At 37.3% G+C, this 12,745-nt stretch overlaps 1 protein-coding gene across 5 annotated transcripts in view; it reads right to left on the bottom strand.

Annotated features, from left to right (window-relative positions):
* The window catches only part of CNTRL (centriolin), an 86,743-nt gene that overhangs the window by 63,641 nt on the left and 10,357 nt on the right, over positions 1 to 12,745 (bottom strand). For all 5 annotated transcript variants that reach the window (XM_059657788.1, XM_059657789.1, XM_059657785.1 and 2 more), the window contains exons 4-7: positions 10,729 to 10,859; positions 9,210 to 9,351; positions 7,327 to 7,513; positions 3,827 to 4,020 (exon numbers count right to left, since the gene is read on the bottom strand). In XM_059657788.1, coding sequence (XP_059513771.1) covers positions 3,827 to 4,020; positions 7,327 to 7,513; positions 9,210 to 9,351; positions 10,729 to 10,859 — 654 coding nt within the window. The remainder of the gene's footprint in view (positions 1 to 3,826; positions 4,021 to 7,326; positions 7,514 to 9,209; positions 9,352 to 10,728; positions 10,860 to 12,745) is intronic.

Raw genomic sequence — 12,745 nt, forward strand, 5'->3', positions numbered from 1 at the left:
AAGGAGAAAGAAGCAAATAGAAACCATCACCTAGAGAAATCTAGAGAGTGAGGCTGTAATAATGTAAGTTGCTCTTTACTGACAACTTACCTAAAAAAGATAGTTATTAGCACTTGCATTGTTCTTAGATGTACATATTTTATTATCATTCTACGAGTTACAGATTTACCACCTTTCATTACTTAGCTGGATTCATTTCAAATTATTTTCACATTCATTACCTCATTAAGTCCTCACAACTCTGAGAGACTGGCAGGACACGTAAGTCACCTTCATTTTAAAAATGAGGGAACTAAAGAACAGGAGTTAAGTAACTTTCGAAAAGACAAAGAGCAGTATTAACGTTAAAGATAATCAAAGTTAATATTTGTTGGTGGCAGGAGAGGGGGACTACTATAGTTAAAGGGCCACCAGAAGTTTTACTTCAATGTTACTACATTTCTTTTATAGGTTGACCTATTACATGAAGAATTACTTTATGAAACTAGAAAACATTATAAAACTGTAGATGGTATTAGCACCAGATATTCTACATAAGAGAATGGAAAATGTTCAAATGCAGGCTCAAATAAAACCCAGAATTAAAAAATAAAATAGAACAGTCCTTTGGAATAATAAAAGAATAAGCAAATCAATATAAAAGTGAAAAAACTTAAAGAATACAAAATAGCTAATAAATACACATTTAATACTGAATTCTCCAACAACTAAAGAAATGTGAAATTAAAGCAAGAAGATTCCATTTTTTTCCTATTTTCAAGTTCAAAATAATGTAGTGATTTAGACTAAGGAATTACCAATATGAATGCATAAGATATATAAATATTAACACATATATGTAAAGTTTTTCTATGTAGTGTTGTTTCTAATAATAATAAAATGGAAACTAAATATTCATCAATAATAGCAGGATACATAAATTAAAGGAGGATCCATATAATGGAACACAATACAGACTTTGAAAAAAATAAGAAAGATTTATGGGTATAGTATATTATGTGTATGTGCACAGGTATGTGTGTATTATTTTTAAACTTGGAGAGCTGTCCATGATATACTGTTTTGTAAAAAATAAGGTGCAGAATTAATATATAGTAAGATTTTTTAACTCATAAAAATAATCAAAGGTATATATATTTAATTACATATATACTGTGTAATTACATGTATATTGTACAAGCATAGAAAACAAAAAAAGATATACATTAACATCCAGGCAATGGGGTAGAAAAAGAATGAGATCTTCACTTTCTACTGTATACATTTATGTTATCAGAATTTGTTAGAATAAACATATTAACTTTGTATACAAATGTATTTTTAAATGGTTAATAACAAAAATAACATGACATGAAGAAGAGCACAGTCTATTTTCTAAAATAGTTACAGAAAAACAAAACAGCAGAAACCATTGAAAATTTACAAACATTTATTCATAGCACAAACATATCAACAACATATAAACAAATATAAGAGAAAACTAGACAACTATAATAAACCATAATTTGGAGGGAGCGCAAAGTCATAAAATATATTTTGCCAAGGTTTTCAATGGGCCGACTAATATGCACCAGGGAGTCAGCATATAGAAATTATAAGATTTTTCTTAGCTTAATAAAAGATTAATATCCTATATTACAAAAAAGATTGATAACTCTGGAAAAATGTTTAAATGCTCACAAATGTCAAGTGATACCACAGGAAGTGCTGGGGTTTTTGTGTGGTTTTCTTTTTGTATTTTAAATAGAAATGTTAAGTGATGGCATAAAGAGTTCACTACTAAAATAAAAATAATTGTCACATAAGTTTCCAATGATTAAAATGTTCAACACAATCTACTTTATTATGGAATGGAGAGCAACAGATGTATTTACAATGTAAAACCATTGATAATCACCAAATTGTTATCATCATATATAATATGCCTTCAGAATACAGCTGACATATTTGAAAACTTACTTTCAAATAAGAGGCATTTGAAGGAACCCACATATGCTCTGAATATTTGACTAATAGAGCTGGGGAAGCTGCCCTTGCATCATGTCCCCTGGTGTAAGTAACCTTTTTTCTCAGGCAAAGAGCTCAAGGAGGCAGTTAAGTATTTGGATTTCATAAAACTATTTCCCTTGCTACAGAGAGGAGGGAACACTATTTTTCTTATTAAAAATGTAAGTGCTTAAGCAGAATTTTTGTCTACAATTAAGTCAGAATGCCAATGTTAAAAGGGAAATGCAAAAAAAAAGATATTTGTATCTAAGATTTCGTGGATATATAAGAAGTATAATTCTCTAAGTTCAGAAAACTTAGATCTATGCATAGATCAAAAAAAAGAACAGTCAAAAGAAAAAAAAGAAAGTACCAATAGCTATCTTTTCCTTCTAGAACAAGTAGCAGCCTAATAATTTTACAGAGTCTGATTCTCTGAGTTAAAAAAGCCCTTTAAGATCATTAGTCCATCTCTCTAACATTTTTATCTTTTCCCCAAACCCTGAGCATATGCATGTTTCAGTGACAGCAAATACATTCCAGAGTTATCACATTTATCTCAGGACAGCGATTAGCAATTTCTTCTTTATTACTAAATAAAAAAATTGTTTTCGTGTATTTTCTATTCGCTGCTTCTTAATTTTACCTTAGTCAACAAGTCTAAGTCCCTCTTCCTTGAAATGGTCCTTTAACTATCTGAAGGCAATCATCATAGCTTGCTGGGTCGCCTCTTCTCCAACTGGGACACTTCTGGTTGCTTTGGCCATTCCTCATAGGACATGGTCTCACGACCTTTAAAGCCTCTAGGTCAGGTACCTTCTGATCATACACTATCTATTCTGTTTAAATCCCTTTTAAAATGTATTTTCTTTCTATTTCAATCATAAAGCCAAATTTTATAAAACTTAAGCATTACAGATATGCATAAATGGCAATTAGAAAGTCTATAATTCCACTCCTCAGAAATAAATACTGTCAAAAATTCTACCATTTTTCCCTACACATACTGATACTATTATATACTATCTTTATATATAGGATCATCCTTGATATACTATTTTATAGCATGCTTGTTTTCAATAGCAATATGTTTTAGACATCCTTCCATATCAGGACATAGAGCTCTACCTCATTTTAATATTTAACAAGATTATTCTACCACATAGATATCCAGAGAGACAATTTAGTTATTATTCATAGTTTGCTAATATAAACAATATTCCAGGGAATGTCTTTGTGTGTGTGTGTGTGTGTATATATATATATATATATATATATATATATATATGCATATTTATATACAATATCTTTACAACATATTCTTGCTACCATTTCTACAGAACATCTTATTGGAAATATAGATTATATAATGTTATAACAAGTATATAATAATAAATAAATATTATAATATATAAACACTTACATATAATATTTCCAATATATAGGACTTAGGTATGTCCATTTAAATTTGGATAATTTTGCCAATTGCCTTCTGACAGTTTTTGCCAGTGTACAATCTCACCAACAATGTTGTTGTTAAAAAAATATACACATCTATGGGCAGTCTGACCAGCTCCTCAGAGTGAGAGGCTTCACTTCCCTCCTCTGTTCTAGGTACTACACTTCACATAGTGCAGTTGAAGATGGCATTCATCTTTTGGGCAGCCATATCATACAGTACCCAGTCAAATACAACTTGTAAAATCTTCTGCACATATTTCTGTTAAACCACATCTTCCCCAGTCTGTGGTCAGGAAGTTGTGTTTTTAAACCCAAGAACAAAAAATTCTCTATTTCAAGAGAACATAAATAGTCAAAGCAATGTAAAACATGAACTTACCAATTCATTTTTCGTGTTTAGGTTACTCTCTAGCTCCTCACAGCTCTGTTTTTGTAACATGGCCTCCTCTTTTAATGATTTGTTCAATTTATCTTGATTTTTAATTTCCTCCAAGAACTTTGTTTGTTTGCTCTTCAGCTCTTCAGTTTCCATTATCTTCTTTTCCAGGTCTTTTTCCAATCTTTCTATTTCTTCTGCCAATACAAATTTAATACTTTATTGAACATTATATTTCCTAGTTGAAGAAAGGTAAGAATATTAACTAAAAGCAAAAGAACTCTTAGAATACTGTAAATAGAATTCTACTTTTAAAATTATTCACTATGAACCCTGGCTGGTGTGGTGGCAGTTTGATTTCCAGTCAGGGCACATACTGGGCTGCAGGTTTGATCCTTGGTTAGGCGCATATGGGAGTCAGGTGCATACAGGAGGCAACAGATCAATGTCTGTCTCTCTCTCTCTCTCTCTCTCTCTCTCTCTCTCTCTCCCTTCCTCTCTCTAAAAATCCATTTTAAAACATTATTCACTATGAATAACTTTGTTTTTTTGGGGGGAAGACTATCTTGAACTGATTTAATTAAGAGGTAAGAAGTCATCATTTGGATAACAATTTTAAAGATAAAGATTTTTCTTCCAAGTATTTGATTCAATTAGTGTATTGATGAATGAGGTTTTTTCCCGTTCTCTTATAAAAAATATGCTTTTTATTTTATATTAGTAATTACATACTAAAGGATGCTGCAAGCATGTTTACAAAATACTATACTATCTTAAAATCCTTCAAAGGCTGCTCCCCATTATGCTCAGGATAGGATCCAAAAAGCCTACAAGAATGACAAGGCTCTTCCATGATTTGGTCCCAAACTCCCTCTCCAGCCTCACTTGCAAGTACACCTCACTGCAGCCTTTCTGAAATGATTCTAATTCTTCAAATTTGTAATTCCTCTTCTCACCTGCAGGCTTTTACTAATACCTTCCACTTGGAACTGTCTTCTTCTATCTACAACTAGCCTATTTTGCATCCTCCATGTCTTAGTTTTAGAAATATTTTGAAAAGTCTCCCTAACTCTCCCTTTGCCCCAGGTTAGATGCTTCTCAGGAATGCTCTCAGACCACCCTGCACCTCTGTTATGCCCTTCATTACACAGGGAATTGTACAGTGTGATCAAATTGTTTGGCTATCTGCCTTCCCCACTAAAGCTTTGTGAAAGCAGAAAATGCACCTATCTGGCTCACCAGTGAATTCCAAGAGCTCAGCATATTAAAGGATCTTAATTAATATTCCAAGTCATAAATGAATCGTAATTTAAACATTTTCCCCAAGACTATACTATTATGATGACTTTCCTTTGCATTATTTATATTCTTTTGTTATTATTTATATTTTTAATGATTCTAAAACATAAATTTCAGGGTAATAAATGTGGAGTTAGGGGGAATCCCACACTAGTACAAATTTATCTTTCTCAAGTTTTGGTTCAAACCATATGAAAACTTCATTTTTTAAAGTATATTTTTATTGATTTCAGAGAAGAAAGGAGAGAGAGAGAGAGAGATAAAAATACCAATGATGAGAGAGAATTTCTAATTGGCTGTCTCCTGCACGCCTCCCACTGGGGATCAAGCCTGCAACCCCAGCATGTGCCCTGACCAGAAATCCTGGTTCATAGACTGATGCTCAACCATTGAGCCACACCAGCAGGTGAAACCTTCATTTTTATAAGTCAACGTAGACTAACATCAATTTCAAATGGTTGAATACACAAGCTCATTTCCTAACATTCTAAAACGGATATTTCATACCTTCCTCTTTCTCTACAACCCCCCCCCCCATATTCCTTCTATTTTCTTTCTCAGTTGATGACCTCATATTTCATGACAGAACAGACCCCACCAGTGGAAACTTCCTCATTTTCCCACCATTAAAGCAACAAAACTTCCCACACTTGCACACATCTTCTCTCCCTTCTGATGGAGAAAGTGTCCGTTCCTCTTTTATTAAAAGACTTTCTTTTTTTTTCTCTGCTCTCATCTCCATGTTTTCTCAAGGATCAAAAGAACTGAGCCATGATTTCTCTCTCCACTCTTGTTTCTTTAATTACTAATTTTGAGGTTTACAGTATTGGCTTCTGCTCACTTCCTGGTCTAGAAGCTATTGGTGAAACTTTTTAAACTTTTAACTTTTTAAACTCACTTATTAGGCATTAGGAGAGGAAATTTCAAATCTTAACCCAAATGTCTTCTTCCCATTCACTCTTCTATCTATAAGCTAGCATTTGTCCTAACCACGCCTTAACTTCTCTTGTCAAGATCATCCTATGTTGCCAATCTAAGGCACTTCTCTGTGCTCATTTTACTTCTTCCTGTATCAGCAACATTCAACATAGCTGGCCACTTCCTCTCTTGAAACCTTCCTCTACAGGCTTTTGCAACCCACTATTTCTTGGTTTTCTCCTACCTTGCTGACCTCTCTTTCTAAGTTTCCTTAGCTGGCTCTCCTTCTTGCTCATCCCAACACCTGCCTGAGTGAGCTCATTGATTTTGGTGGAATTATTTTTATGCTGATGACTCCTAAATTGATATCTCTAGTACTTATCTCTTTGAACTCCAGACTCACATTTCTAATTCTTCTTGTCTGTCTCACATTGAAATTCAGCATTCCAAGTTCTCCTATTTTTATATATAACTTCACCATCCAAGCACTTACTCAAGTCAAATGTTTGGGAATTTCCAATCCATTAGAAAGTGCTGCTGCACCTCCAAAACTGATCCATCGATACCATACCCACCACCTAAATACAACCCATCAACATTTCTAGCCTAGATTTCTCCAATAGCCTTCTCATATGTCCCTATAGCTCTATTTTGCTCTGCTCCAAATCATCCTCCATACTGTATAAAAAATAATCTTAATATATAATAAACTTGCTCATGACAATTAAAAACTGTCAATGGCTTTCTTCTGCACCTGAAGTCAAATCCAAACCCTAAGGACCTGTGCTATCTCACCCCACCCCATCTCTCCAGACTTTTTCATGAGCTATCCCTCCAGTCAGACTGATCTTCTTTCAGTTCCCTAACTCAACAAGGTCTATCCAACCTCAAAGTATAAGCTGTTCCTTTTCACGCTCCATTGTTGCCTTTGCCATCAGCTTAAATGTTACTTCCTCAGAGAGCCATTTCTTTACACCACTTTCCCCAAAAACGGGATCTCCTCTGCTACTTTATCAGTGTTTACTTATCTTTTGTCCATCTTCTCCACTAAAATGCAAGCTGCACAAAAGCCAGTACTATATGCCTTGCTCACCATTGTGTCCTGGGTACCAGATTCAGTGCCTGACTCAATGACTATTTGTTAAATTAATTGATTTATGGTGCCATTTCCATTTATGGTGCAAATTTTTTAACAGCATTATAAAAAAGTTCATAATATATTTTTCTGGATAAGTTCTAAATTATCTACTCTCCCACCCCCCAAAAAATTTTTAAAGTTACTTTACCTAAACTGAATCTCTCAAAAGCTTCCTGTCTGTTCTGAGTGGTTACTGGCTGACCTTCCAAACTTTCCAGTGAACGGAGGTGAAAAATGGTAAACTGGAGATAATGAGGAAGGGTCACAACTGGATTTTCAACTAGGATCAGAGAAGTTAAATCTTGAAGTGGTTTCAATCTGCTTACATCTTGAAGCTGAAATGATATATATAAAATTATTGGTATAATTTAAAAATCATAAACATACCTAACAGAAGTAATCCTATATGATAAAAGTCTAATATGCAAATAGACCAAATGGCGGAACGACCAGTCACTATGACACGCATTGACCACCAGGAGACAGATGATCAACGCAGGAGCTGTCCTCTGGTGGTCAGTGCGCTCCCACAGGGGGAGCACGGCTCAGCCAGAAGCCAGGCTCACGGCTGGTGAGCACAGCAGCAGTGGCGGGAGCCTCTCCTGCCTCTGTGGCAGCACTAAGGATGTCCGACTGATGGACCTAAGCCATTAGTTGGACATCCCCCGAGGGCTCCCAGACTGCAAGAGGGACCCCCACTCCCCGAGTGCACGACTTTCATGCACTGGGCCTCTAGTGTCAAATATGGAGTGGGATAAGAAAGTGATACAAAATTAGAAATAATCATAAGTATTTATTGAAAGATTTTCCTGTTGACATCAGCTGATGTTTAGTACTATCTAAGGATCAACTATTTGAGTAATATTTGTGGCAAACTTTGGATTCATGGCTCTCTCTTCTCATCAGCCCATAAGCCCTAAGAGTTCCAAGGTTAGGCTGTGCAACACGGCATGGGGCTTGGGGATCTGAGGCTCTTGGGCTGTCACCTTATCAGATCTTTATAAAGATGAAATAAGAAAGCATAGACAGTGTTAACTGAACAGCATTGAACAAGTGTTGTTTATTATTGTTGGCTTCCACTAACAAAGGTTTAAGGACTACAACCTTAGAGTTACTATTTTAAAGTATTTTCACATCTATCATTTCATCTGAGCTTATAAACAGTCCTGTAAAGGAGGCAGGGTAGAAATTGTTTTCTCCAAGTAAACAGTGAGTTTTTGAGAGATGAAGGAATTCTCCAAGGTCATAGAAGGCAAGTCTAGACACATATTAGAAGGCACATCTTTTATTTTCTATTTTAAGACTGATGTTCTTTAAATTACAACAGATTGTTCCAATTTTAATACAGACTTAAATATATTAATGTTTTTACTTAGTAATGTTTATTGAACATCTAACTGTATATCAAATAAAATCATAAGTTACACTCAACAGAAAAATATACATCATTATCAGATTATGTGAACCATGATAAAATCACTCTATGATAAAAAGCTAGTAATTAACCTCCTAACACTATTATCGAGGTTAATTCATACATTTGAAAAAAAGAAATCTATTCCAGGCATTCAGTGGCCTGAATCCTGGTACAAGGTGTGTGATTTTAAGTAAGAGACTTATCCTCTCTGAGACTTTACTTTAAAATGGGAATAAAACTATAGTACCTATCTCAGAGTATTTTGTAAAAATAATCCCTGCACTCTCTCCTTAACAACAGTGTTCTCAGTCTCAAATAAAATGAAGTATGTGAAAATGTTAAGAGGTGAACTCTCAGTTACCATGGAACCATGTAAAACCAGAACTGCTTATATTTAATTACCCGAGAATCCAGGGCTATGTCTGAATTAAATGTTTCATCAAAAGACCATTGACCTTAAGAGACCCCATTTTTTAATGTATTTATTTATTTATTTATTATTGCTTAAAGTATTACAAAGAGTATTACATATTTTTTTAAAACTTAAATTTTAATCATTTTTTTCAACAAGCCCAAAAAATTGAAAAACATTCTTGCTTCTTTGAATAACTTACCGATGATATCTTGTTGCCTTTCAGATTGAGGATTCGCAAAGATTTTAACTTCCTCCCTAACCATGCTGGAATATGTTCAATTTCATTTCCTGCAAGGTTTAGCTTTTGCAGATTACACATATTTTCTATGCCTTCAATTTTGCTGGAAACCAAAGGGTAAAGTCAAACTAAGTAAGCACCATAATAGAGTTCTTCTACTGTATTTTTAGAATTAACAGCCTTTGTTTTATGTGGGATTACTTTTCATAATTATAATTTATCAATCCTTTTCATAAGTGAGAACCCAAAAAAGCAGCTAAAAATAAATCTACCACAACAACAGCTTTGGTAAGCTCTTCATGACTGTTGCCAGGAATCCTACCTGTCTTACTATAAAACTTTATGATCCCACAGAAAAGAAGGGCATTCTTACTGGCCACTGTCTGTGGCATTCTTACCGGCCACTGTAAAGAGTACTAGCAGTGGGAAAGCTGGAAAACTCAACAGCACACAGGGCTATGCATTACAGCCCTGCACAAGAGAAGATATCCTTATTACCTTAAATCATTACCAAAAGATTAGCTATGCAAGCAGAATAGGCCTGCTGTTTTGGGCTTGTGGACTCCCCAGAATAATACTGTATTTAGAAACATAAATATTTTAATGAAAATATTTAAATTAATAAAACATTTATCACCATAGTGATGAATTATCACTGATGAAATATTTTCCCAAGTTAATTCCAATTTAATTGTCAATTTCATTACTTGGTCAAGAGGAAAGTATACTGGGCAAATACTTCCAAGCTTCTTTATTTTCATATTAATTTTATTGAAATTATTTTTTATCGAGATTATTTTTATACAAACTTTATATTAAGGATTTGATCCATTAACCAGTTATTTTCCCATTTATTTTTGTCATATTAGAACTTCTGCCACTGTTAGTTTTTTGGTCATTATGTATACCAAGTCTAATGTAGGAAAAGTATACAGATGCAAAAACATTTGTATCATTTTGTATATAACAAGTTTTTATGTGCAGTTTTAGCCAGTCAACTTTATTATGTTTTTACCTTACAGTAATACATATTATGAAATGGAAACAAGATTGGGAGTATATTTCTTATATCAATAAGCAAAGAACATCAGGATAAACACACAGGATGAAAACGAGATGAAATATCTTTAGCATCAAAATGAGAGAGTTAAAACATACTGCTTCATGTCAACTTTCTTAACAGGCAATGAATCAAAAGACTATCTGGGAAAACTTCCTGTCAAAAATGGAATTAAGATAAAATTTGGTACTCAAAAAATATATCTCCTTCTTTGATAACACTCTATAGATATTATTCCGTACTTTAGTAATGCCAAAACATGAAGGCAATCACCATTTGCGAAGGGCCAGATTATCAATGAATAAAGGATCAAAGTGCCTGCTGTTTCAAAGATTTCTTTCAGTAACGTGGGCAGCATCAATCTACCTCTTTAACAAAGACAATGACCCTGCAATGCTACCTAAAGAAGTACCTACTTACCAGATCTTGTTATATGATAAGTTGAGTTCACGTAATTTTAACAGCTTATCCAACTTTTCAATCTTCCCTATTAGATTATGGCTGAGATTCAGTACTTCAAGTTTAACACATTTTTCCAAATTTTCGATATACTAATTGAAAACAAATGAATAAATATTTTATACAACGGAAGCCCTGACATAAGCACAACATATAAATACATGTACCAGAGGTGATTTTGATCAGTCATCTACACTAATAAAAGAGAAACATGGTAATTGGCGTACGACCACTACCCTTCCCATTGGCTAATCAGGGAGATATGCAAATTAACTGTCAGCCAAGATGGCGGCCGGCAGCCAGGCAGCTTGAAACTAACATGAGGCCTGCTTCAGTGACAGAGGAAACCAACGTTCCCCGCCTGCCTTGCAGGCCTCTGAGCCTGCAGTTTGAAAATTGTAACAAACATAGAAGCTAAAAAAAAAAACCAGAAACCAGCTTTCAGCGAGCTGGGATCTCAGAGCTGGAGTCAGAGCTGGAGTTATACATTGTTTCAAACCGAAACAAACCAGATACCTACTTTCAGCAGCAGAGGCCTAGGAGCTGGAGCCTCAGAGCTAAAGCTGGCCCAGAATTTAAAAAAAAAAAAAGGAGCGGCTGGGAGCTCCCATCACCCGCCAGCCTGAAAACAGCCCTCAGCCCCTCACCCAGGCTGGCCAGGCACCCCAGTGGGGACCCCCCCCCCCCGAAGGGTGTGTGACCAGCTGCAAACAGCCATCATCCCCTCACCCAGGCTGGCCAGGAACCCCAGTGGGGACCCCCACCCTGATCCAGGACACCCTTCAGGGAAAACCAGCCAGCCCCACTCATGCACCAGGCCTCTATCCTATATAGTAAAAGGGTAATATGCCTCCCAGCACCAGGATCAGTGGAGCCGAGAAGCCTCCCGGCACCGGGATCAGCGTGACAGGGGGCAGCGCCCAAACCCCCTGATCGCCCTGCAGCTCTGTGTGTGACAGGGGGTGGGGCCACAACCTCCCTATCCGCCCTGCTCTGTTCATGACAGGGGAAGGCGCCCCAACCTCCTGATCAGCCCTGATCTGTGCCTGATACGGGGGGAGCTCCCCAACCTCTGATTGCCCTGCGGCTCTGTGTGTAACAGTGTGCGGCGCCCCAACTCCCCTATCGGCCCTACTCTCTGAGTGACAGGGGGGAGCTCCTCAACCCCCTGATGGGACCTGCTCTGTGCGTGACAGGGGGGAGCTCCCCAACCCCCCTGATGGGCCCTGCTCTGTGCGTGACAGGGGGGAGCTCCCCAACCCCCTCATCGACCCTGCTCCGTGCGTGACAGGGTAAGGAGCCCAAACCCCGCTGATGGGCCCTGCTCTGTGTGTGACAGGGGGCAGCGCCCCAACCCCCGGATTGGCCCTGCTGTGTGCGTGACAGGGGGTGGCGCCACAACCTCCCCATCGACTCTGCCTTGAGTGTGACAGGGGGCGGTGTCCCAACCCCCCAATCGGCCCTACCCTGAGCGTGACTGGGGGTGGCATCGAAACCTCCCAATCCGCCCTGCTCTGTGCATGACGGGGCGGCGCCCCAACTCCCCAATCGGCCCTGCTCTGAGCCCAACCAGGGGCTGCACCTAGGGATTGGGCCTGCCCTCTGCCACTCGGGAGCAGGCCTAAGCCAGCAGGGCGTTATCTCCCGAGGGGTCACAGACCACGAGAGGGCACAGGCCGGGCTGAGGGACCCCCTCTTCCCCCGAGTGCACAAATTTTTGTGCACCGAGCCTCTAGTAAGAGAATAATAAGCCCTTACTGCTGTCCTGGTCAAGGCCTTGGTGGGGCTCTCCTGACCAGGAGTAGCGGCTCTCCTCAAACCCAAAAACTCTCCAAGTGGAAAACACTACCTATATACTAAGAAGTCCAAGACTATCCAACAAGATTTCCCCAACTCAACTTAACTTTTTCCTCCATCTTAACTTTTTCATGTTTCTCCCTCCCTCCTCTCCTTTCTTCAAAGTTCAGCAAGGGACTTA

The sequence above is a fragment of the Myotis daubentonii genome, chromosome 11 (genome assembly GCF_963259705.1).
Source record: "Myotis daubentonii chromosome 11, mMyoDau2.1, whole genome shotgun sequence".
NCBI classification, from domain to species: domain Eukaryota; kingdom Metazoa; phylum Chordata; class Mammalia; order Chiroptera; family Vespertilionidae; genus Myotis; species Myotis daubentonii.